This window comes from Benincasa hispida, chromosome 11 (genome assembly GCF_027475165.1).
Source record: "Benincasa hispida cultivar pf3 chromosome 11, pf3_genome.v1.1, whole genome shotgun sequence".
Classification (NCBI taxonomy): Eukaryota; Viridiplantae; Streptophyta; class Magnoliopsida; order Cucurbitales; family Cucurbitaceae; genus Benincasa; species Benincasa hispida.
Window position 1 is genome coordinate 39,276,947 of NC_143488.1, and position 26,714 is coordinate 39,303,660.

The 26,714-nt window shown below is 36.6% G+C and overlaps 1 protein-coding gene across 10 annotated transcripts in view; it reads left to right on the forward strand.

The window, feature by feature from the left end:
- The first annotated feature begins 819 nt into the window (after positions 1-819).
- The window catches only part of LOC120091408 (pre-mRNA-processing protein 40A-like), a 64,018-nt gene continuing 38,123 nt past the window's right edge, over positions 820-26,714 (forward strand). For 4 of the 10 annotated variants that reach the window (XM_090306762.1, XM_090306763.1, XM_090306757.1 and 1 more), the window contains exons 1-29: positions 833-1,079; positions 3,325-3,389; positions 3,515-3,583; positions 3,678-4,022; positions 4,445-4,603; positions 4,683-4,759; positions 5,397-5,466; positions 9,496-9,548; positions 9,651-9,708; positions 9,815-10,137; positions 10,834-10,906; positions 10,988-11,080; positions 11,154-11,222; positions 11,298-11,375; positions 11,517-11,603; positions 11,691-11,725; positions 11,832-11,937; positions 17,522-17,602; positions 17,710-17,802; positions 19,259-19,312; positions 19,393-19,509; positions 19,686-19,784; positions 20,877-20,924; positions 21,001-21,093; positions 22,906-23,013; positions 23,180-23,244; positions 23,775-23,877; positions 25,081-25,365; positions 25,505-25,634. In XM_090306762.1, coding sequence (XP_090162888.1) covers positions 3,357-3,389; positions 3,515-3,583; positions 3,678-4,022; positions 4,445-4,603; positions 4,683-4,759; positions 5,397-5,466; positions 9,496-9,548; positions 9,651-9,708; positions 9,815-10,137; positions 10,834-10,906; positions 10,988-11,080; positions 11,154-11,222; positions 11,298-11,375; positions 11,517-11,603; positions 11,691-11,725; positions 11,832-11,937; positions 17,522-17,602; positions 17,710-17,802; positions 19,259-19,312; positions 19,393-19,509; positions 19,686-19,784; positions 20,877-20,924; positions 21,001-21,093; positions 22,906-23,013; positions 23,180-23,244; positions 23,775-23,877; positions 25,081-25,365; positions 25,505-25,634 — 3,004 coding nt within the window. In that variant the 5' untranslated portion in view covers positions 833-1,079; positions 3,325-3,356. Of the gene's footprint in view, positions 1,080-2,554; positions 3,390-3,514; positions 3,584-3,677; positions 4,023-4,444; positions 4,604-4,682; positions 4,760-5,396; positions 5,467-9,495; positions 9,549-9,650; positions 9,709-9,814; positions 10,138-10,833; positions 10,907-10,987; positions 11,081-11,153; positions 11,223-11,297; positions 11,376-11,516; positions 11,604-11,690; positions 11,726-11,831; positions 11,938-17,521; positions 17,603-17,709; positions 17,803-19,258; positions 19,313-19,392; positions 19,510-19,685; positions 19,785-20,876; positions 20,925-21,000; positions 21,094-22,905; positions 23,014-23,179; positions 23,245-23,774; positions 23,878-25,080; positions 25,366-25,504; positions 25,764-25,793; positions 25,895-26,714 lie in introns of those variants that run through there. The other 6 variants (XM_090306764.1, XM_090306759.1, XM_090306765.1 and 3 more) reach the window with 6 other exon arrangements.

Sequence of the window (26,714 nt, forward strand, 5' to 3'; positions counted from 1 at the left end):
CACTTTTTCTTTGGTCCATTACTTGCCTTTGTTCTTCTTCTCTGGTTCTGAAGCACAATCTGTTCAGATAATGAAACTTGGAGAAGGCACACTAGAGCAATTCATAATCTTAAAGAAAACATAACAACACTATAATTATCACATACACATATATGTGTGTGCATGTGTGTATATATATATATATATTAAAGGTATATTGGAATGGGAAAGTGAAAGAGGGGCATTGGAATGGAATCAAAGTGGAGATGGGGAGGGAGAGGGGAGAGTGAAGATTGGGCAGTTTTTGGTCGCCTCACACTAACCAACCCTGAAAAGAAGCTCTTCTTTCAGATCTGATCGAAAGTTTTATCTTCTATCTTTTTTTTTTTTGTTCTTCTCTTAACAGCACACGACAACATTGGAGAAGGTGGCGATAACTTTCCTTCATTCTTCACTTGTGGCAACGGTGAGAATGAAAAAGTTGATGGAGATGGGGACAAAAAGTTCATCGGAGTTGAAGAAGAGTATGGTGTAGAGGAAAATAAGAGGAAGACCACCTCATGAAAAAACAATATTAAAATTAACAATTTTTTTCCAAGTCAACTTGCTAACTCATCATTCAACTGCCACATCATTTTACCATTAATCAACTAACAGTCAAAAGAGTCTTAAGAACTATTTAGAACCATTTTTAAATCTCAGGACTAGAATGTTTGATTTAAAACTTTAGGATCAAATAAATATCAACTTCAAATTTAAGTAATAAAAAATGTGTTTTACCATAATAATAATAATAATAATAATAATAATAATAAACCCTGGGGTAAAACTAGATACAATGGTGTTTTCGGCCACGATGCCCGAACCGCACCAGAATCCCCCTTCATAAAAGTAGAAAAAAGGTTTTCAATAGGGCGCCTTCAGCTTCCAATTCCATAGCAGCTGGGCAGCTCCACGAACACGTCATTCTAAGAAACTCGACTCTCATTCAACTTCGCCTGTGCCACCAAATTCTCTGCCCGGAGGTTTAAAAACCTCTAATTTCTCCAGTCTCGATTCACGGCGCCATATCTTTCCCCATTTATACTTTCATCGACCGGGTAACTTTTGTTTTTGCTTCTTAATCCCTATTAATCAATTGATTGCTCACTTCCATGGCTGTCCCTTAGTCCTAGTCTCCCTCTGGTTTTGCTGCATTACTGCCTAATGGATTGGAGACCGACATCAGGGCATGGTTTTTATTTTTTATTTTTTTATCTGGGTTACTGGCTTGGTGTTTGTTTCCATGGGTTTTCGTTGTTGGCACTTCTGGACATGCATTAGGGAACATTTTTTGTAATTGGTAGTGAGACTGTTTTGTATAGGAGAAAGGAAGAGGTTTTGGAACATCTGGGGTTTCGTGGTTTTATAAGGAAACAACCAAGGGTGCCTTGGTTGTGGTAGGTACGCGTAGGTTTGTCTCTTGGATGATACCTTTCAAGGTCTTGGGTTCATCTCCAATAGAAAACTTGACAACCTTAAACTACCCAGTCATGCGTGGTTGAGAGGTGTTTGGAAGAGGTTGTTTAGTCTCTTGCTAGATTCAATGCCTCTACGTGGACTTCACTCTCCAAGGTTTCGTGCAATTGTCCGTCATGTTTTGTTCTTTTGGAGTGAATCCTTTTTTTGATCGGTTGGGTTAAGTATTGGGGTGGCTTTAGCTGTTTTTCTTTTATGCTCCTGTATATTCTTTCATTTTTCTCAACGAAAGCCTCATTTCCATAGGAAGAAAACCTGAAACCATGTTGTCTCTCAAAGCCAGCCTTACCTTGAGATGGGTAAAGCCTCAATGAGTTAGTAGGGAGTGCAAAATCTTATTTATTTATTTTTTGTCTGAGGAACCAAAGAAAGAATACTAGGGGATACAAAAAAACCGACCTCTTGAAGGAGTCAAACTAAAACAGAAAAGGGCTCCAAACTTGTTTCATTAGAGATTAGGGGGAGTGAGATAAGGAGCAAGTCCTTGATTAAAAGGAAGAAAAAAAAGCCACAAGGAACCATGTATTTATATCTGGTATCATAATAGGATGAGCACTGTAGGTGAACAGGAGCTAGCGTGACTAAAGTTTGGTCATAATTGAACTAGGTAATTCATTACACGAAGGTAGCAATTGATTTAAAATTTAAAATTTTATTTTGGTGGAATCTGAAACATCGTACTAAAAGAAAACATGTATGTGAGGGAGGGAGGGGACTGGGGTGTGCAGGAAACCTTGTTTATATTACCAAACAGAGATTAAGCCTTGAATTAGTGTTTCTTCTGGAGTGTTTATTAAAATTTAGAAGCTGCTGGAAAAATATCCAGCTTGGAAGTTTGTGATGGAAGGACTTGGGCCATTCATCTTTAGGGCGTCTTTATTGTCAATTCCCATTATTGCATAAAACTTTGGTTAGAAGATGTTTGATTTCAGAATTTACTAAGGAAACTTGCTTGGGTGCCTGGGAAGATTTGGATGTTCTGTTTTCTCAGTATCCTTACAGTAAGTTGCAATGGCAGCTCTTCTACAATTCTCTGGTAACTTTTATTATGCATCAGATGGAACTGTCTAGTGTTTCATATACAAGAGTTCACCTGTTCAAGAGGAAAGCAAAGAAGCTTAACTATGCTGTGGAATTTTTCTTTGCTGAAAGGAACAAGAAAATACTGATTGGACTAGCAAATGATTGGAGGGAAGCATTTGAGTTACTCAATTTTATTTTCTCTATGGTTCCCTTTATAAAATGAGTCTAGAAATTATATTCCTGTGCAATTTATTCTAATTTGGGTGAATTTCTTTAAAGCTTACTTTGGGAATATGTTTGGTTGGTATTTTAGATTTGCTTCCAGGTGTGTGGATGGTGGGCTGTAAGATACTGCTTTTTGCTAACCAACAAAGATATGAGAATCTTCAAAATATATTTTTTTTTGGCACATAAAGATATGGTGGAGATTTTTTATAGGTTTTTCTCGGTGTCCTTGGTTCACAAGAGAGTTGTCATGCTATGTTGGAAGAAGTTACTTGTTAACCTACTTTTTGTTAAAAAGATTATTTGGGAGGATTTTTCAGGTTAAGAGGGATATTGGGAAACATCTTTGAGATTGATGGACCTTATGCTCTGTTCTGGTTTTTTTCATCCTGACATTTTATAATGATATTAGACTGTTTATGAATCTTACTAGTTGGAACATTTTATAATTTATTTTCAGAGTCTTCCTTGTTTTTCCTGGTCTTCTTTTTTGTATGGTTTAGTTCCGTGATCTTCTTTATGCCTCTTATTGGAATCTGTTCCTTATCCATGGAAAAAAAATTATCGTTGGTTTTGCAGTTCTTTTTGGGACTTTGCATCTTTATCCAATAATGGCCAATAATCCTCAATATTCAGGTTTGCAGGTAAAATATTTCCAAATTCTATGTTTTCTTCATAATGTAGATAATTTTTATTTTATCAAGAACTGAATATTTTGTATTTTGTTTCAAATTCTAATTTCTTAATTGCACATTTTCTACTTCTGAAGCCCCTTCGGCCTCCTGTTGTTAGTCCTATGGATCAAGCTAGATCATTTGTTCCACCCATGACTGCTCAGGTAATAAGCTACTAAGGGATGAGTCTTTTATATCTTGGCTACATTACAACTACAAAATCTCAAGGAATTGATGTAACTCAATTATTTATATCAGCAGTTTCGACCTGCAGTCCCTGCACCTCACTCGCAGCAGTTTGTTCCCTTGCCTTCTCCGCATTTTCAGCCTCTTGGCCAAGGTGTCCCCTTGATGAATGTTGGAATGCCCCCTCCTCCTCAAGCTCAACAATCCCAGTTTTCTCAGCCAGTGGCTCACTTACCTCCAAGACCTTGCGAGCCAGTTCACGGGACATTACCACCACAAACAATTCAACTGCCAGTAGCTCAACCAAATAGGCCATTTACGCCCGAATTACAACAAGCACAGCCTCTCACTCAATCTGCTGCTATTGGCATGCCTGGTCCAGGTGGCTCTGGAACATCTCTATCTGCATCATACAGTGTAAGTTTTTATCAATCATGGGAAAACTTCAATTTTATTTCTTTGTAGTACACTAAGAAGATGCACTTAACAATAAAATGGACATTTGGCTTTAAGATTCAATTGTTTTGCATTCAAATTTCTCCAAGTTTTTGTGGAGCATTGATGTTATTCAAGGACTTCGTTAATCCTTATTAGAACGTATTTTGTTGTAACAATTTTCAGTTACTTACTTAGTCTGTTAGCTATGATTGAGGCTGAAGGTATTCTTGTAATTTCCTATTTAAAGAGGGATCATTCTTTTCTGTAGATGTGTGAGAGTTTATTATCAATGAATAATAATTATCTTTTCCCTCAGCTACACGTATTAATCCTCATTGACAATATAGCTCATGATATCTGGTTTTACATCCTTCGACTTGTTTGGAATCTTCTCTTTGCAGTATGGACCACCTCAAAATTACAATACCACTATTGTTCATCCTGTACCCCAATCACATGCACCAGTTGTGTCTTCTGGAGGCCAGCTGGGCAGTTTGGTTGCAGTCACACCTCTGAATCACTCAAGAGAGCAGCCTTATGCTACCTCCTCTGTAACTTCAGTATGTATCATTTCTTTTATTCTCTTTAATATCTTTTCCTGCTATTGTCTCAGATTAGCTTTATTTTTCTCAATTTCAGGCAGCCAATGTTTTGCCGATGCCCTCTGGTGCAGCCTCATCAGGGTGGAGAGAACATACATCTGCTGGTGGTAGAAGGTAATCACCAGCACAAACACATCCTTCTATTCTATTTTGGTAACTCATGTCATACTCATATATTACCTGGACTTCAAAGTCCTTAATAACTCAGTTCAGTCCCAAGTCTTTAATTTTTTCTCAATGAAAGTTCTTTTTCTTTGAAACAGAAACATAGTTTTTCATTGATGTAATGAAAAGAGTCTAATGCTCAAAGTCAAAATTCTGTTTGCCACTAAAATAAAAAAAAAACTCAGTTAGGCCCCTCATGCAATTGCCAAGAATTTTGACTTAAGCTTTTGAGTTGGAAATTAATTCTTTGTTAGGTTGTGATCCCAGAGAGTGTCTCTGTATAATGGCTGGCTAGCCACTTTGCGAATTTTTTGCAAAAAAGGATTGATGAAAATTTGGTGTTATTATTTACTGATTGCATTTCTCATTTTTCTAGTATCATGCTGGAAATTAATATTTGTATTATCATGATCCGAGAGAGAATGACCAGCTAGCCCTATATGTGAAATTTTTACACAAGTAGATCAATGGCAATTAAGTGAAATTTTTACACAAGTAGATCAATGGCAATTAATTGGTTATCATTTACTGATTGCATTTGTTATTCTTTTTCTCTAATATTATGTTCTTTTTTTTCATTTCTTAGATATTATTACAACAAGACGACCAAAATATCTAGCTGGGAGAAGCCTTTTGAATTGATGACCTCAATAGAGGTGAGTTGATCGACAGACTTTGCTATCTTTCATTGTGGTGCTATTATTGCAGTAGCTTCTGATTTTTCTGGATGTTGCTTACACTTGATAAGCTTTATTCTAAAATCTTGACGTTCTTTCTCCAGGCACGTTATTCTATTTGCAAGAATGGTACTAGTTAATTGGAATTTATTCCCTTGTTCGTTTACCTTTCTGTTTTCTTTCCTATTTTGCATATGATTGCACGATGCTATAACTGGCACACTTTTAATTTGATTGGCATGTGCATTGCAATATTATCAAAGGAAAATACCAAATAACTGACAGAATGTTGTTCTTTTGTCCCTCAATTCCAAGTTAAAATGGGATTGCTCAACTTGTTTTGCATGCGATGACATGAAAGCTATCTTCTCCTGAAAAATTCAATTTGTAAATAAGAAAAGAAACAGCATGGAATCCTCTGTCTTCTTTCTCACTGTGAGTAATTTGAAGATGATGTTAATTAGTTGTTTATTTGTGGTGTCTGGGCCTCTTTCAACTGTTATCAAGGCAATCCTTTCCTTTGAGAACTCTTGAGATATACTGGCATCTGTCATATGTTGTACTACCTTTCACTATTTGAATATCATTCTTTTTGCAACTTACTTTCCGTGCTGCTTTCTGTAAATGAGTTGTGTAACTTCGGTAGCTTTAAAGATGCTTACAGGTACATGCTGTGCTACTCTGTTGAGAGGTAGGATAAGCTGTCAGTCTTTGCTGCTTGCTCTCCCTATCTTTCTTGAATGTCAGTAAACTTCTGTTATTTGTGTTATTTCTTTGACGTGTAGTATGACAGCCTTATTAATTTATCCCGTTGAATGCTTCTTCAACATTGTTATGGTCATTATGTTGATATTCGTAGGATATGTTACTAGATAATTATTATCTCTGCACGAGGACTTCTTGATAACTTTGGGATTTTCTGATGCTAAAAGCTCTCTGGATTTTATTCTGATTTTGCCCATCTTTGTTTCAGTTGCAAGTACATTTTTTTTCTTTTCAAATCAATGATCTGTCCGTCAGATCCAAAATTCTACTACTGGAGTCTAGTCATTATATTATCTAGGTCAGATTAACTGATGTGAAATGGAATATAAATGGTACAAATAGGAATGGCTCTAGTTGATTTTCCCTTAGTAAGGTTTCTGGCCTTTTGGTTCGTTCCAATTGCTTCTACGTTTCTGATGCATGAGAATCCTTTCTGCGTAGTTGTGCTGGTTTTGTTTTCAGAATGCTGGTTGTAACGGGCTGTCAGTTTGATATTAGTAGTTGTTAGGGTTGAACAATAGATTTGGTGCCTGAACTGCCACATTTAATCATTCCAGAATGGTTTAATTATATGCAAATTGACCCTCAAATTTGTTGTAAAACTTGTATGATAGTGATTAATAACAAGATCCGAAATTGGATTCCTTTAGTAAAAAAGAGTTGTAACATGTTCGGCCTAGAGCTTGCTTTTCTATGATTTAGGAGTAGTTGTCTCACCGGCCCTTTAGGAAAAATGGTCGTTCTTGTGGATAGCTGGCATTTGTGTTTTGCTTTTGGGGATTTTTGGAGATTTGAGTAGTCTAGGGAGGAGGTTTGGTCCTTGTTAGGTCTTTGGTGTGTTAGAACTTTTGTAATCATCCGTTAAGTTTTATTACTTGATTGGAGCTATTCTCTTTAATTTGACGAATTATAATTACCTTTATGAACCCAGTCATATTATCTTCTGCCTCCAGCTACCCTTCTGACAGAGAACCTAAACCTCTGCCTGAAGTCACCTGGATTCTTAGGAACTCACAAAGATCACTACTCTCATCCATCCATTTTAGAAACTGCCGTCTACCTAAAGTTCATGCCTCGACATTCTTATTCCACCCCTTCCACGCAGACCTAAGGGAATCTAGTTTTTTCGTAAAATAAAATTTAATACCTTCCATCTTGGGCCACCATTGAGATGGACTCTTGAAAAGGGAGGTGTTGAAGTCACATATTCTTTTTTCTTTTTTTTTTAATAGGAAACGGATATGTATAACTCATTAAACCCCACCACCAAGAGGTTGAATGTTGAAGAACCTTCCAAGAAGAATCGATGGAAGCATACTTATCTTCAAAAGTTCTGCTGTTTCTTTCATTCCAAATGCACCGTAAGATAGAACAAGTGGCACATCTCCAAAAGATTTTACCTTTGCCACCATAGGGAAAGCTATCTGGGCCTTCAAGCATCCAATCATCAACTTTGTTAGGAAGGCAGCAAGTTATCCCAAAGGTTTCAAGCAAATAGGACCACCCCTTTCTGGCAAACTCACAATGGAGGAATAAATGATCAAGAGTTTCCTCATCTTTCAGACACATACAGCAAATGGAGGGGCAAAGGGAGGCATTCTTGAGTTTCCTTTGAAGCTTATCCTGAGTGTTTAAGCTCCTATAGGCAAGGGACCATAGAAAGAACTTGACTTTTTTGGGGATTTTGAGCTTCCATACAAGGTTCACCATCGGGAAGGCGAGAGGAGAGATCCTCTTAGTACTATTCAAGAAGGCATCCAGGCATCTAACTTCCACTTGAGGCGGTCAGGGCTATCAAGAGGTGACCATGAGTTAAGGAGTTCCAAGATAGCCACCATGTCACCCAACTACCTATCAGAAAGCCCTCTTCTTAGGCCCAGGTTCCAACAGAGGCTGGAGGCACACCAGCAATCAATAACAGCTTCCTTTTTAAGAGATACAGTATGAATGTCATCACAGCTTCCTTTTCACGTATTCGCAAACCTTAAAAGGTCAAGGATTGACAATCCGACAAACCTATAAGATCAAGGATCCCAATAAGAGGTGCCACAAAAGTTGACAACCATACAAAACATGCTTCAAACTTTTTGAGACTGAGGGACAGAAGACAAAATCTGGTGGCAGTCCTCCCGTGGGAGATTTTCCTTGCAAAAATATGGCCATGAATTTCAAATTATTTTCAATAATTTCTCATGAATTTGGTGCTTTGTGGCTTGAACTAGTTTTTAAAAATATAGGACTGGTCAACCGGGGGGAATGGTTTGTTTAAGCTGTAAACTGCCAGAATGATAGTGCCAAACCTGTGCATCGTTATTCTAGATTTGTAATTATATTCGCAGAAAATCTTATGCTTTAAAGCAGGTTGTGTCACTCAAAATAAATTCAGTAGCATTGGATGATGGATACAAAACTCAACATGCAAAGTTGAAACATTGATCTTGTTCCCAGCACAAACAATAATTTTATTTGGGTTGGTTTAGGTTGAAATAAATTGAATCTGATGAGTGAGTTGGTTTATTGTTATTTGAAAATAATTGGATTCTTAATAGAGACCATAAGTAATTTACCTTGAATTAATCATATGAGCCTATATGTCTTTTCACTTGGTGACTCGGAATTACCCCATCTTCCTGCTTTCAGCTTCTTCTTCTTTTTGATGATTTTCTCTATTAAGAATAAGGTCTTTGGAATCAGACAATTCCTGAGAAAATCAAATTTTCTCTTTTGTTCTTAGCTTTGGTTGACAACTCACTTAGATAGAATATGGATATATGTTTTGTCCTCTCCCAGTTGGTGTATTATGTGTAAGCATTTTATGATCAAAATCAAATTCTCTCTCATTGCTGGATATTTTCGTTTGCATTTCTGCTTCTTTCATAGCAGCTAGGAAACTTTATTCAAGTCACATTGTGGGCAGAATTTTGAAGGAAAAGATAAAGTTCTTTGGTCAAATACGTTAAAGGGTTTATTTGGCAGATTTGGGTAGTTGGAAATTAGAGAGTTTTTGAAGATTAATCTATTTACTTGGGGTTGCTATATTTTTAGCCTCCACTAACCTATGACTTCCTTTTGCCGAATCCCATCGTGTTTCTTTACATTTTATTTCCTTTCTAAACTGTTTTTGTGGTAAATATCTTGACCTACACTCTCCTCAAAGTACATATTCACAAAACAATGATCAAAGTTCTTATAAATGACTGTTTACTAGAGTTTTGACTTGTCAAATTCTCATGTTTGTGACAGAGGGCAGATGCATCAACCAACTGGAAAGAGTTCACAAGTCCTGAAGGAAGGAAGTGAGCAATCTAATTCAACCAATCTAGTTTACTGCAAACATTTTGCTTCTTGAATGCTTTTTTGACTCATTAACCCTATTTAAAATTATGAATGTGGTACAGATATTATTATAACAAGATCACCAAGGAATCTAAATGGATCATTCCTGAGGAACTGAAGGTTCATTTAATATCTTTCTTGACCATGCATACTTGTAGCTTTTGACTTTTTATCTTTTGGTTATTAATTATTTCCCATGCTATTTTGGTTCATCGAATATGTGAAGTTGGCTCGGGAGAGAGTAGAGAAGTCATCTACTCTAGGAACAGAGAAGGAACCTGTTCCTCTTGAACTCCCTTCTGTTTCTACCCTGGAAGCACCATCTACTACTGCCGATACAGCAGCTACTGCCAAAGGACTAGCATCTAGCACAGTGTCAGTGACAGCTGCTGATTTACAAACTGATAAGGATGCCTCTCCTGGTGCTGTTTCAAGTGTAGAAACAAATGGTGGAGTTCAGTCACCCGTCAATATAGTTCCTTCTTCTTGTGCTATCTCAGAAAATGACAATACTGCTGGTGTTGTGGAGGATACTACTGTAGAACCCAGGTATTGGCAGTTATCTAAGTAAGCACTCTCTTTTGTTGGTATGTAGGGTGAGCTTGGGGTGACTTCTGAGGGTAATGTCTCTATTTGAAGCATGTTTTTATATGAACGCTTAAAGTGCTTTACTAAATGCTTTATAGTACTTTTCGAATTTTCGAAGTCACCTTTAATTATCGGAGTTTTTGAAATGTACTTTTATGAGGCCAAAACAATCTTCACTGCTACAAAATTCATGTCCTACACTTGCTAACCTGTAATCTGATTTTCATGCCATTTATATTCTCTCTCATAAAGCAAATAGTCGGAAACATGCATTTCTATGTAGTAGTAGGATAATTGAATGGAAGCATATAATTAAAGAGCTGAAAGCAAACTTACAAAAGGCTATGATAAAATTTTCAAGGTAGTGAGATCTCCGATGAATAAGTGTCTTAAAAGTTTTACCCAATGGTTGTTTTTAGTTGTTTGGAAGATAAAGAATTATGAAACAATCCAACTCCAAATACTTTGGCAAACCTAAAAGATAGGATCAACATCATCAACATTGTTAAGAAACAAACACACACACACACACAAAAAAAAAAAAGAAAGAAAGAAAGAAAGAACGAAAGAAAATTTAAATCCTAACTTGATCAGACCTTTCTATTGAAATTTTCATTTTCTATGCTAATTAAGATTTATTAATGTATAAATATGCAGGTTTGATTTGAACCAGCCCTATGCTCAGGATACTGAGAATTTGACAGATGGTGTTTCTGCCCAAGAACTTGAGGTAGAACTTGATTGTTTTTATTCTGTTTGGATATGTTATGTTTTCTCCACCCGTTATTAATGGTTCTTCATCACTATTAAGGAAACTAAGAAAGATATAGCAGAGGAGAAAGTCGAATTTACATTGGAAGAGAGAGCTATTGATCAGGAAACTTCAGCTTATCCAAATAAGCAGGTAATCTTCTAACCTACGTTGTCACTTTCAAGCTGAACTTTATGTTTTTTCTGATTATCAATCTTTTATGTAGGAAGCTAAAAATGCATTTAAAGCTCTTCTCGAGTCTGCCAATGTTGGTTCTGACTGGACTTGGGATCGGGTAATTGATCTAATTGTGTCCAAATTTCTGCTTGTAATTAAGCCACTATCTATAACTTGTATCTTAATCTATTAGGCCATGAGAATTATAATTAATGACAAGAGGTATGGTGCTCTGAAAACACTTGGAGAACGGAAGCAGGCTTTCAATGAGGTATGACACGCTGGACTATTTTATGCTAGTCCCCTTTTGTTACGAGTTGTCTACTTGTAATGCTATTAAATTTCTGAAAGATGCTCCTGTGATGCTGCTAGTGATTTGATTAAGTAATCTGTGCTTTGTTGTATGCCGTAGTTCCTTGGTCAAAGAAAAAAACAGGAAGTGGACGAAAGACGAATTAAACAGAAAAAAGCGCGGGAAGAATTCAGGAAGATGCTGGAAGTATGTTTCTTCTCTCAAAGCTCGTTTGAACCTATTCACGTGCAATTTTTTTAAAAAAATCTTTTACCTGTATCTGGTTCTGCGCAGGAGTCAACAGAGCTGACTTCATCAATGAGATGGGGGTTGATCTTCTACCCATTTACGTTCCTTTGCCGTTTTCACCTTTGTTATTATGGGTTGTTCGCTTTCTTTGTAATTTGTGACACTTATGAAAATTTTAATGAACAGCAAAGTCGAGTCGATATTTGAAAATGACGAACGATTCCAAGCAGTTGAAAGAGATAGGGACCGACGTGATCTCTTTGATAGCTTCTTGGAGGAACTCAAGACTAAGGTATGCATCTGTATGGCTCCCGCCTCTTCTATTTCGACCACGGCTTTGCTTTGATGGAAAAGTTCACTAGTTTTTCATCTTCCTTCTCTACTTTCATTTTTTTTTCCTAGTCTGCCATGAGGTCAGCTTGGCCTCTATTCTGTTTTGGCTTCTTTTTTATGAGCTGTTTATTATTTAACCAAACTCTAGAAGTTTATTAAAATGAATCTCTCTTCAAAATGAGAGGGGGGTCTTATTTATAGAAAAGATTAGTTACAAAATGATTAACTAACTAATGACTTCTCATGTAATTATAAAAAAAGGTCTTTCGGCCTTACAGCAAATCCACCCCTCCCAAAATCAAACACGCCCTCTAGTGAACTAGGAAGCTAAATGAAAATCATCTGGTGCATTGTTTGGCTTCAAATCAGCAACATTGAAGAGGGGGTTGACATGTAGATGTTCTGGAAGCTCAATTCGATAAGCATTGATACCATATTTTGCCAATACTTTACATGGTCCAAGCTGTCTATCTTTCAATTTATTATAAGTTCCCGTAGGAAATCTGCTATTGCGTAAATGACCCATAAGAAGATCTCCTTCAAATGTTACTTCTCCTTTTGACTTATCCTTAGCTTCTTTCTAGGATAAAGTTGTTTTTTTTCTAAATGATCATGTTCTTCCTTGTGTAATTCTTGAATTCTCTCCACCATATTTTCAGCTTTTATACTTACATCCATGAATGATGGTAAATTGGCAAGGTAAAAAATGTGAGTCTTGGAACTCGAGTGTAGACTATTTCAAATGGGCATCTTTCGGTTGATCTGTTTCTCATGTTTTTGAAAGCAAACTTGGCTTGTGCAAGTGCTAAGTCCCATTGTTTAGGTTTAGAACCACTTAAACAACATATTAGATTCCCCAAAGTTCGGTTGGTTACCTCTGTTTGATCGTTAGTTTAAGGATGAGATGTGGTACTAAATTTCAATGTATTGTCAAATTTCTTCCATAGAACACGCCAAAAATGACTAAGAAACTTGACATCTCTGTTTGACACAATGGATATAGGCACTCCATGGAGTCTAACAACTTCCCTAAAGAAGTGGTTAGCAATGTAAACCGCATCATTTGTTTTCTTGGAAGTTAAAAATGAGACATCTTGTTGAATCGATCAACAACTACCATGACTGCATCATATCCCTGTTGTGTTTCAGGAAGACCAAGTACAAAATCAACTGATAAGTCTTCCATGGTTGTGGGAATTGGTAAAGGTGTGTATAAGCCGACATTTGTTGAAGTCCCTTTGGCTCTTTGGCAGATGACACATCTTTTAATAAAGTTATTAGTGCCTCTTCGAATTTGAGGCCAATAGAATCTTATAGAGACTAATTCAGAAGTCTTGTCCTGACCAAAATGTCCCGCCAACCCCCCTGAGTGAGCTTCCTTTATTAAAGCCTCTCGAAGAGAGGTATGTGGGGTACATAATTTTTCACCTTTGAATAGGCCATCTACAATATTATGTAATTAGTGCAATTGTACCATGCTTTTTCAAAGTCCATATCTTCTTCATATAATTCTGGGAGATGGCTAAATGCAATCACTTCAGTAGAGAGAATGGTTAGCAATGAACTTTTACGACTCAAGGCATCGGTCACCTTGTTCTCTTAGCCGGCTTGATGTTTAATAACAACATCAAACTGTTGGATGTATGAAATCCATCTTGCATGCATCCTGCTTATGTTCTTTTGAGCTTGCATGTATTTCGATGAGAAATGATCGGTTAATAAAAGGAATTCCTTGGATATTAGGTAGTGCTCCCACTGCTTTAATGCTCGGACAAGAGCATATAACTCTTGTTCATAAGTGCTCCAAGCTTGCCTCGAAGGACTAAGCTTTTCAAGCTTGTCACTAAAATATTCAACCGGATGCCCTTGTTGAGGTAGGACAGCCCCACTTCCCACACCACAGGCGTCCACTGTTTAAGAGTCTGGAAGCTTTTGGACAGGACTGGCACTAAGTCTTTCTTTGATATTTTCAAAGCTGTCTTGCTGTTTTTGTCCCCAAAAGAAGTTCCCTTTCTTCAAGCAATCTGTGATAGGGGTTGTGATTGAGCTGAAGTTCTTAATGAACTTTCTATAGAAGGATGCTAAGCCAAGGAAGTGTTGGATATCCTTGACTGATGTAGGAACCGGCCAACATCTAATTGCTTCAATTTTCTTCGCATCCATCCTTATTTGATCTCTGCCAATGAGGACGCCAAGAAATGAAATTTCTTGAACAAGGAAAATGCACTTCTTGAGGTTGATATACAATTCATTCTTGGATAAGTGAAAAAGATCATGTAGGTGCTGCAAATGTTCTTCTTCATTCTTGCTATACACCAAAATGTCATCAAAATAAACTACAATGAATTTATTAGGGAAAGGATGTAGTACTTGGTTCATGAGCCTCATAAATGTGCTAGGGGCATTTGGTAGTCCGAATGGCATGACAAGCCATTCAAAGAGTTCCTCATTAGTTTTCAAAGCCGTTTCCCACTCATTGCCCGACCTTATTCTTATTTGATGGTAGCCACTCTTCAAATTAACTTTTGAGATGATCAATACCCCTCTAAGTTGATCAAGTAAGTCACTGATTCTTGAGATTGGGAAGCGGTATTTCACGGTTATATGAATGATTGCTCGACTATCTACACACATCCTCCAACTTCCATCCTTCTTTGGAGTAAGAAGGGTGGGCACTGCACATGGACTCAAGCTTCATTGGATGTGACCTTTCTTGAGGAGTTCTTCAATGTATTGGTGTAGAATTTCATACTCCTTTGGGCTCATTCGACAATGTGGTAGATGAAGAAGTGAAGCTCCTGGAATTAGGTCAATGTTGTGTTGAATCTCACGCAGAGGAGGTAAGTTTATAGGATCTTCTTTAATTTTCTGAAAATTTTCAAACGAGGCTTGTACTTGTGGAGGAATTTTTGGACTGTTTCTTCCACTGTACTGCCAGAAACTACCAACCCCAAGATGTCAGCTTCCCTTTATGTAGCAAGTTTCTTCCCACCGATTGTGATGAAGAGATGGTTGCTCCACTCTTCTTGGAGTTGATTCCATCTTCATTCTTCTTGTTTAAAGGCAACAATACTACTTTCTTGTCCATCCATTGAAACTCATAAGTATTTTCCCTCCCTTTGTGTGTAGCTTGAGTGTCATATTGCCATGGACGTCCCAACAAGACATAGCATACATCCATTTCTAGCACGTTGCACACTACTTGATCTTTGTAGCGATTTTCAATTGAAAGAGAGACTAAACAAATCTCACTAACGTATGCTTCACCTCCCTTCTTAATCCACCCGATTTTGTATGAACTAGGATGAGGTTCCACTTTGAGATTTGTGCTGTCACGAGCTTCTTCAACACAAAGTTTTCACTGCTGCCTCTGCCAATAATGACATTACATACCTTGGCATGGATTGTACAACGGGTTTTGAAAAGGCAATGCCTCTGTGGGTGAGATTCTCCCATTGGTTCAATCAAAATTCGTTGAAGAATGCAAGATAGTCTATCCTCCTCTTCGGGTTCAAGAAATTCTGCCTCCTCCTCTGATCCCTCATCATCTCCACAAGAATCATCTTCTTCTTCTCCAATTGCAACTATTTTTCATTGAGGGCAAGCATTGGAAAGGTGCCCACTTTGGCCACATCGAAAGCATTTGCCAAATGAGGGATGATTGTATGGATTTTGGGCTTTCTTTTTGAGTTCAAGATCTTCTTTCTTTTCATTCTAATCATCGGGTTTATCTTCCTCTTCTCCTTCGAGGATGATGGCTGATTGTGGGATGTATTCGGTAGGCCACTTTTCTTGCTTAAGGCAATCTCCCATGGCCCTCTTCTTGAAATTCTTTTGGAGCATGACTCATTTTGTTCTTTTACTATTTTAGCAAAAGAAATTGCTTCAGGAAGAGAATGAAAAGGTTGGAGCTTCACCTTTTCTTTGATTTCCAGCTGTAGACCTCCAACAAACCGAGCAATTAGATGTTGTTCATTCTTCATTAGATTGGTTCTTGCTTTCAAATGGTGAAACTCTTCGATATAATTAGCCAATGACCGAGCCCATTGTCTACAATTTTGGTAGTAGCTGTACAAGGTTTGCTCGTAATTAGGAGGTTGGAAACATTCCTTCATCAACTTCTTCATCTTCTCTCATGATTGAACTGGTCCCTTGCCCCTTCTTTGTCGATTTCCTTCAAGTTGATCCCACCATGCCGAGGCACCACCTTTTAACTTCAACGCTACTAAGTGGACTTTCTTATGCTCGGGCGTGTTCATGTAATTGAAGAAATTCTCGGTATTCTTGATCCAATCCAAGAACAACTCAATATTATGCTTCCCATCATAGCCCGATAAGTCAATTTTCATCTTAAAGTCTTGAGGTTCCCTTCTTCCTCCATAACAGCCATTTGCTCATCCCCTAAACTCATCAAACTCAATGTTTTGCTCTTCCCCACTAGAAGAACTCCAATCTTGGAATTCTTGGTTGCATTCTTGATAGTTTGGTTGTGGTTCTTGATAATGTGGTTGAGGTTCTTGATGATCCGGGGGTATCTCCACCGGAAACAATTATCTTGCCCCTTTTTTTGATGATTTTCTTGGCGAGCTCGCAGCCCCCATATATGCCCGAGATCCCTTCTTCCTCTCCTTCCCCATTCTTGAACGAATGGTTGGGCATTTTCTTGGTTTTGTGGTGCTGCCGACATCATCTCGATCTTCCTTGACAAACTTCCAATGTTTCTTGCACCGTGCTCATCATATTCTGTAAATCTCTCACAGAGGCCTCAACGGACAGCAAGCGTCTCGAGGAGGATCTTGGCGAGAGGGTGGGGAACTCCTCCACCTCTTGTTTTTTGTGAATGTTTCGACCCACTGGCTGTTTTTTTTTTTTTTCGGCCATTCGTCCGAGGAGTCTTGGACTGCTTTGATACCACTTTGGTGTCAAACCAAACTCTAGAAGTTTATCAAAATGAATCTCTCTTCAAATTGAGAGAGAGGGTCTTATTTATAGAAGAAATTAGTTACAAAATGATTAACTAACTAATAACTTCTTATGTAATTACAAAAAAGGGCCTTTCGATCTTACATCATATTTATTTATTATTTGTATGCTCATTGAATATCCTTTATTTTTCTCTATGAAAGTATGGTATTGTTGGAAAGTAGTGGATAAAATTCATTAACTTGTACATGCATTTAGCTGTAGTAAATAATATCCTGAGTAAAGTCTTACGAATGCTTGAAAAAAGTTCGATACATTATCTAGTGTCCCTGTTTGTATTTATCACTCACCACTTTTTAGCTTGAAACCTAAAATGATGTGGTGGATTTAAATGGTTAATTCAGCGCAAATAAAGTATGTGAATAATAGAAAATTCAACTGTTTGCACCACATCTTTAAAGGTGTTCATTCTTCACTTTCCCTTTTCTCTACATGATTTATGCTTTCAGTAAATATGACTTCTTAGTTGAGTTGCCGAAATGTAGCCGCGTTGTAGACAACTTATTAATTTTTTTTAACAACAATTTTTTTTCACTAATATGATGGTGGTTGATGGTTAGGAGCGTGCAAAAGCACAGGAGGAGCGGAGTCGAAACATTCTGGACTACAGAAAATTTTTGGAATCTTGTGACTTTATTAAGGTACTCTTTTAGGCCTTTTGCAATGTCTAAAAAATTCATTATTTATCATTGTTCTACTTAGCTTTACAAACTCAATTGAAGTGTTCTGCTATTTGTATTCCTTCAAGGCTAGTAGCCAGTGGCGTAAAGTACAAGACCGGTTAGAGGTTGATGAAAGATGTTCACGCCTTGAAAAAATTGATCGTTTGGAAATCTTCCAGGTAACCTTTTATTTTCCAACAATCATACTAATGTCTGTTTGTTTGTTTTTGTTTATTTATATTTTAGTGACTAATTAACGTTAAAACTCATTATATTAATGAGAAAAGGAGGAACAGCCTAGAGGCCTTGGGAAAGAGAGATCCCTAAGCCTAAAGAGGGGTTGCAAAAACATTATACTAATGTTTATAATGACTGACAATACAAATAATTGCAATAGATTGGCCTAAGAATTTAGGAGTACAACTAATTAATCCAAATGGCTTTCAGGGAGTGTTTCTTTTCATTGAAATACACATTTCTCCAATGTTAGAATGTGATTGGGGATAACATTCTTAGGGATCTCATTTCACACGTTATTCCATTGAATGGAGGGTTTGTAACATCCATCTTGCTTATATACTTTTCTCCACAAATTACATCTTTCAAATTCTTTTTGTACAAGCCTTCTCTCACAAATCTCTTTACATATGTATGCTTCTTTCACGAACTTCTCTTTACACACTCTTTTGCATGTACATCCACTTTCAAGTTTCACTATGCTCTCACTACATCTCTCCAACTCCACACACTGGTGATACTTTGTTTGATGCAGAAGTATGGTGAGGTTGTGGTCAGAAAATTGGTGGAACAGATCTGTGTGTGTGCACATGTGTTTCCATTCAAGTTTCTACATCCTTGGTGGATGTTGTCGTTGAGGAAGATTTCTGTGGAATCTTGTGTGGTTTTTGACAAAAGGAGATTGGTGGAGGTGAAAAAAGTGACTATTTTTCGTAAATTAGTGGTATTATGATTGGGAAGGCTTTTGATCTCTTTGTTTTTTCATTTTTGCACCATTGGGCTGAATGAGTCAGTTTCTTAATGGGGTAAGAGAAGTTTTGGAGTCCGGAGGAGCTTCGTTGGTGGGCTATTTGGGAATGTATCCAGGAGGGAACCTTGTTTTGGATAGGGCCATTGATGTAGAGAGGAGTTTTTAATGCGTCCGTGGATGGAGCGACAAGTGTTAGAGGGCCCAATGGATCAAAAGCCTATTGTTGGGTGATTTTAATTATCCCAAGGAAGATAATCATCATGAATATGGAGGGAGGCCAATAACTTAGTACGGTGAAGCATTGATTGGGAGGGGAGTAATTCCGAGGGAGAGCTGGAGAGGCAAAACCATCCACTAGATTTAAGATCCCACACTTTTTTTTAGTGTATATTTGGTTCAACTTTTCAATTGTTTAATTTTGAAAATAAGTCATTTTAAAAAAAATTGATGTGTTTGGCAATCACTCGAAATAGCTTTTGAAAAACTTTCAAAATTCATTTTAAAAAGTTTTTATCAAAAGAGTTGAAAAAAAAAGGACTTTTTTGAATTTTTTTTTCTCTAGTCAGCCCTTAATTCTTTTAGAACAACCTTTTAAAATAGAAGAACACCTTTTGTCTGAGCAGAACTCTTATGAAAGTATATTACAGGAATACCTACGTGACTTAGAGAAGGAAGAGGAGGAGCAGAGAAAAATACAGAAGGTACTTCTGTTTGCTTCCTTGTTTAATATTGTACTTTCCCTTCTTTAAGTAGGGTCCTTTTTAAGTTTTGTGTTCTATAGGAAGAATTGAGAAAGGCAGAACGTAAAAACCGTGATGAGTTCCGCAAGATGATGGAAGAACACATTGCTGCAGGGATTCTTACTCCTAAAATTCATTGGCGTGACTACTGCATGAAGGTTGACACTTGGCATTTTCTTTATTATTTTTCTTAATTATGGTAATAGCATTCTTAATAGTGGGTCAGGCATTTTTCTTTTTTGGCCAGGTATTTTGCTCTTTTTGTGTTATTCTTTAATTGTTTTTGTATGCTGAGAATATGCATTTCTCACCTCCACCCTCTTCATCTCCTCAGGTTAAAGAGTTACCTGCATATTTGGCTGTTGCTGCAAATACCTCTGGTTCAACTCCAAAAGATTTATTTGAAGATGTTGCTGAGGAGCTACAAAAACAAGTTAATCAACTATATCTTTTAATTTCTTCGCGAGTACCTTACTGACATTTTCATTCTTAAAAATGTTCTGATTTCTAGATAAATATGTTGATTTGGTTAAGGTTCTCGTGATAGGAGTAGAAAGCAAGGGGTAATATGGTGATTAATAAGTTAATTTGTTAAAAGTCTACTATGGGATAGGCAATATTGTGCGTGTTCGGTCTTGTGTTTCTCTGCTGCTGCTGCTGCTGCTGTTGTTTTGTTTCTTTTGTTTATTCTTCATTCTTTTCTTTTCTTTTCTTTTTGATGGGGGGGGGGGGGGGGGGGGGGTTAAGAAATATCAGAAAGACTTCATTCCTAAAAAGAAACAAACTAGCAGAGAACAACCTAAAGGGCCAGGGGAACAAGGAGTCCCCTCCCCAAAATAAAGATTACTAGAAGACCTTCCAATCTAGGTTGGTAGAGTGAGAGGCGTAATTACAAAAATTGTGCTGGCTACTCCAATTAGAAGCTGTAAATTGTATAAGATCACAAAATACTCAAAAGAATTACACTTATTTGAAAATGTTATGTTATTTCTCTCCATATTAACCACAAAATAGCCTTCGACATTTCGCTCCAGAGCACATGGACTTGTCTTTCAACCCTCTTCCACTACGGAATGCTGTGTGGATTCAAATATCTGAATTGTAGGGGAGTTATTGTGTTTTTATAATCTTTCATCTTAAGTATTTGGTTTCTATAAGCTTGATTTAGCATGTGAACCTTTGAAAGATGGTATTGCAATTATTCTTCTATTTGAAGTACTATACTCCATTGCCGATCTTGTAATGTAGAAGGATTTCAGTTCTTTTCTGTCATAGAAGGGTACGTGTTTTCTGCATGAAATCTCTCCTGCACTATTTTCTATTTATAGCTGTATTATCTGTGATTCCATGCAAATACGTTTCTATGCTATGGCGTTGAGAAAGAAAATTTACCGAAAAAATAATCTGCAATACTCTGTTCTCACTATTCTCCTCTACTTTTGTATTGCTGAAATGCTGCTGTATTGGGGCTGATTCAATATTTTTTTTTTAATTTTTTTTTTTTTGGGGGGTTTTATTTTTGCAGTATCGTGATGACAAAACTAGAATAAAAGATGCTGTGAAGCTGCGGAAGGTATTTTCCATCTGCACAAGCATTTTTTACCTGTTCTGAATTAGTAGTTTATGATCTGATCTTTTGGGACCATCAGATTGCAATGTCATTGTCATGGACACTTGATGACTTTAAAGCTGCCATTTCAAAAGATATCGGTAATCCTGCAATACCAGACATCAACTTAAAGGTATTTTCCAGGCAAAATCATTCTTATTCTTGATGGAGTCTAGCATTCTACTTGAGATCAAGCCTTTTTAGGACATCTGCAATTCATTTGATATCATCTTGGAGTGATGGTTTTGAGTACTTTTTCTTTAGCTTGTATGGATGAATAAGTGATTGCTTCTAGTGTGTTCGATATGCTTTAGTTCAATCTTTGTTTGCTGCCTTGTTTCTGGATTTTTTCCTGTGGTGATCTCAGGAAGAATGTGCACATATTTCTGCTTATCTAGCAAGTCATATACTGTTTTGTTATGTGCGACAGACTCTGATGGGGATTTTTGTGTCCTAAATGCTTTGTACTATCAGAGCTCTACTGGAATATATTCCAGTGTCTGGAGGTACTTATGAGCTTGCACATCATTCACTAGCACCAGCGAGAAAACTTGTTTTTAGTTACATACTTCATTCTCTTGAATTTCTTGATGTAACAGCTACATTATTTGAACTTCAGAAAAAAAAAAAAAAAAAATCTAGGATTGACTTTAGGTCAGAAGCTCCTTGAAAAAATTTCCTCTATTGCTGGAAGTTAAAAGTTCATTTTACAATCTTTGTCCAATCTTTATCAAAGTCCATGAAATAACTTTCTCCAAGAAAGGTATCTGATTGTTCACTCCACAAAAGGGGAACAAAAATGGAAAAGAGAGGGGCATTGGTTGGTCTTCTTTAGAGATATTCTAGGTGTCTCAGGTTAGGATTCTGACCTTGTAAGGTGAGCTGTTATCCATGAGTGTTTTGTGGAATTCTCCTTCTACGGGTGTTCTGTTATGGAATATGGTAAGGGTGTAAATGGTTTGGTTTGGCTCGGTTTGAGGGTCAAATCAGAACCGAACCGCCTGAAATAATCAAGAAATCGTAAACCCAGAACTGAACCGCTCGAACTGATTATCAATGGTTTGGTTGGTTGGTTTGACGGTTTGCCATTGGAATTTATATTGTAGACCTGTACCTTTGCTGGGCCTAGACCCAATGGAATTGCAAGGAGGGGTTACTCTCACCCTCAGGGATAACGGTGCACCTACTAGCCAATTCAACCACAACCGGTCTCTGAAACGTATGTGACATTTAATATATATAACGGTCGGCTCGGCTATATTCGATTCTGTTTGGCCAAAACCCGAACCTTCCCTATTTAAACCCGTACCGACGTCAGTTTAATTGGATTTTCAGTTTTTTTTGGTTTTTACTTGCACCCCTAGAATATGGTGCTGTATGTCAGATATTTAGTATCTACAGGGAGAAAATTAGAAGACCTTGATGGCTTGTGTGATTGTAAGTAGTGCCAAGATAATGATGTCAACTTTTTTGTTCTAGTTCTATGTTTACCACGATACTTTTCTTCTCTATTCTAGTGTTAGAATAAATAATTTGTGCCCGCAGATGACCCATTGATTCTTTTGTTTCAGTTAGTAAGAGGGATCCTAAGCTAAAATATGGATTTTAAAAGCTAATCTAGGAAAGGGTGTCTTAGCCAATGTCAGTTACTGATTGGAAGTTGCATGCTGGATGAGATGTCTCAGGAGGAAATCGGCTAGTCCACCAAAACCAAAATATCTTCCATGGTCTCTCATTTTTTGTTTACGGGAATTTGTGATGTATCTGTATAAAGTAATATTGTTTATATGTGCTTGTATTTAATCTTTCACGTGATAAATTATTTGTATTAGACACCATCATTTTATTCATAGCAATAATTGCTGGCTTGAAATGCTTTCTATATTGTTCACGTGTTTTTTCTCGCGTTCTCCCCTTTTAATTATGCATGGACTATTGTTTGCAGTTAGTATTTGATGAGTTGCTTGAACGGGCGAGGGAGAAGGAGGAGAAAGAAGCTAAGAAGCGTAAACGTCTTGGAGATGATTTTTTCAATCTCTTATGTTCATTTAAGGTTTGTTTTGTTGTTTGCTCTGTGTGTCAGTTCATATCTTAGTTACGTAAGCTTAACTGAGTAAATGAGTGGGTTTTTTTATATTCTCTCTACACCAAAAACAAAAAGTAAATAAATAAAGATGAACGTAAGCTTAACCCATTTTCACCTTTTGCATTTATTGTAGGAAATATCTGCATATTCAAATTGGGAAGACTGTAGACGCCTTTTTGAAGGAAGCCAAGAATACAGGTATTCCTTTTTCTTCTCTCTCTCTCTCTCTCTCTCTCTCTCTCTTTTTTTTTTTTTTTTTTTTTTTTTTAAATTTTAAATAAAAAAAATCAATGAAATCTTACCTTTATCTAAAAGAAAGTGGTATTCCTGGTTTTCATTATGTTACTGCACATTATGTACTTTGTTTTAAAGCTTAAACCTTTTAAATAGAAATCGAAGGTTCTATTCTTCTTATTTAATATTTCTCTATTATTATTATTTTTGTAATAGAAACATTTAATTGATGAATGACTAAATGGGAAAACTCAACACCAAAAGGTGATACAATTAAAGCCTCGAATTGGAGATTATATAAGATAAGCTGAAGTGAGTTGAAGGGTGCTCAGTTTTAATTTCTCTATTATTATTATTATTATTAGTTCTTATGTTTTTAAGTACAAAATTTGCCCCCATATATTAGGTTTATATTTCTTGCCTTGACAAACTGTCCTGTCCCTTTCTTTTACTCAAATTTGGCAAGAATTTACTTTTTGAATTTAATTTTGTAGTGCCGTTGAGGACGAGAGCCTCTGTAAGGAAATATTTGAGGAGTACATTGAACAACTGAAAGAACATGCAAAAGAAAATGAAAATAAGCGAAAGGAGGAAAAGGTATTCAGCTACTTTCTATTTTGAATCTTTTAATTTATACACAATGCAATTGAATTTTTGATGTAGCCTAAGTAGCCTCAAGGATTGATCCTCCAAGAATCAAGATTGTAAATCTTTTATTAGAATGAATAATGTGTTTCATACAAGAGGGGAAATTTCCTATTTATAGAGTTTTACTACAAGTGGGGTAAAAAGGGAATTATTCTAGAACATATCTAATTATCCAATTAACCTCTGTTCTTCTTCTATCAGTTTTTATATAAAGCTGTTAGTTATTGTTTTTTTCAAAACAGAAACATAATTTTTTATTGATGTAATGAAAAGAGTATAATGCTCAAAATACAATGAAACAAAAGAGCAAAAATACATGAAACATATCTCAACTAGGTTGACACATCCATAGCACCCTCGTCACATCCCTATACAAATGAAATCCTCTTGAGTATCTCGTTAAAATGATTACATAGAGAAAATAAAAGCATTCCAATTAAGACAAAAAGTAATTAACAAAAGACATTAGCAGTGGAAATATGATCTTTTTTGCATAATATATCTTTCCTTTTGGTTTCATATTTGAACTAAAACTTCTCTCTTCGATAAATTGCCTTTACTTATCTTTTAACTTAATACTCTTGCCTTCACCCATGGACTTTGAGTCTCACATAAGACTTTACTACTTTCGAGAAGGTTTTATTCTAAAATGAATCTGTAGTACTTTCATACATATATTTGTTCCATATCTTCCGATTTGTTAATACATCGGTGATTCTTTTACCTGCTTGAAAGAAAATGGAAAAAGTAGAGTTTGTTTTTTTAAGTGTTGGTATAATTTAAGTTTACTTTTAACCATCAACATTAAGATTTTTGAGTTGATTGGTGATTGAACTCCTACAATGTTATTTCTTCCTCTGTTACAGTTGATTTCTACTTATTGGGTCTTCCTACAAATTTTCAAGCCCATAAGTGAGGGGGTGTTAAAATATTGATATTGTTTAATTTACTGTAACCTATCTGCTTAAACTTTTGGGCTGATTGGTGTTTTGTTTTTTTTGTTTATGTGTGTGTGGGGTAAATTACAGTATGTTTTTCTCCCTGATTGTGAAGTTGGCCATGAACAATTTGAGTTTCTTCGGAACCTATATGCATTATCATTTAATAAAAAAAGTCAATTTTCCTTATGAAGTTTTTTCTCCAATTTGATAGGCAAGAAAAGGAAAAGAGAGAGAAGAAAGAGAAAGAAGGAAGGAGAGACACAGAAAAGGTGAAAGAGAAAAAGAGGATCACTTCAAGAAAGATGGAGTAGACAATGAAAATGTTGATGTTTTGGATACCCTTGAATCAAAAGAGAATAGGCGACTGGAGAAAGAACGTAGTAAGAAGCAAAGGAAGAGGCGATATAGTGACGAGGAATATTCGGATGAAGATGAAACAGGTTATGATCGATCCAAGAAATCCCAATCGCATAAAGACCGGAAGAAGTCTAGGCGGGTACGTTATCTTTTCCATCTGAAATGGTTGATTTCTCATTCCCCTACATTATACTTATTTTATTTTTCTCTAAATATCAATGACATAATTCTATGCTCCCCTCTTGTCTTGCTGTGTGGGCTTGCATTTGGTTTTGTAGCATGGATCTGCTCACGAGTCAGATGGTGAAAGCAGACATAGAAGGCACAAGAAAGATCATCGAAATGGTTCATATAAGAATTTTGATCATGAGGAGCTTGAGGATGGTGAATGTGGCGACGATGGGGCAAGTAGGTAGTTTTTAACTCTTATACTGACTATTAGTGGGATTTTTGTTAACCTATATTGTTTGATGATGTTCAAATCCTTTCTTGGCTTCGGATTAATTTATTGTTAATAAGCTGTCTCTGTTGGTCATAGACTTTTATGCCTGGATTTTTGTTTTGAAGATAGCAGACCCTCTTTATTTGAAGAAAAAAGGTTGGGAACTAGAGCAGGATGGTACACTTAAAACCAACTTAAAGAAGAAAATTGCTTCTCTTCTTTTTTATTGGCTCTTTCCCTGCCCTTGCTCACTACAAACTTGGTGGGATGTCTACTTGGAGACGGCCTTTTTCCATTTTTTTCCTCCTTTCTTTCTTTCTTTCTTCTAAGACTAATTTGTAAAAGCTGAGGAGGAATAGTTAAACCAGCTAAAGTGTTTGAACAAACTCTCAAAAGCTATCAACATTGGGGGTGAAGGATTCAAAGATTTGAATATCTGACCTCTTGGTTGAGGATACCTTAATTACTTGAGATAGACAAAAATCCTTGATGATACTGTTCTTGTTCTAATGTTCACTCATTTTGCAATAAATATTAAATCCTTCACTTCTTAAGGAGGAAGTTCTCTGGAATTTGCATTTTCAGTCCACCAGTATCACTACCTTGGATAACCTCTCTAGATTTCCTTCATTGACTGGAAAAAACGAAGTTTAAAGTCAAATATGAACTTTCCTTCCTCACATGGTTACAAACTATCATTCAACATTTATTAAAGGTAGACAAAAATCCTTGATGCATCGCTTGTTGCTAACGAGCTTGTGAACAATTGAAAAAAAAGGTTATCTTATCAAACTTGATCTTGAGAAAGCATTTGATAAAGTGGATTGGACTTTCTCTTGACGACATTTTTGAAACCAAAGGGTTTTGGTCCCCTATGGAGGAAATGAATCAAGGTTGTGTATTTCTCTCCTCACCTCAAATTTGTAGGTGACACTCTACTATATTTATCTCACGAAATTAGAGCGATCCAATGTTTTAAAAAGCCCTCTCGGGCATGCATCTAGGCTCAAGGTGTAGGTTTGGTGCCACGCCTTGAAAAGGTGAGA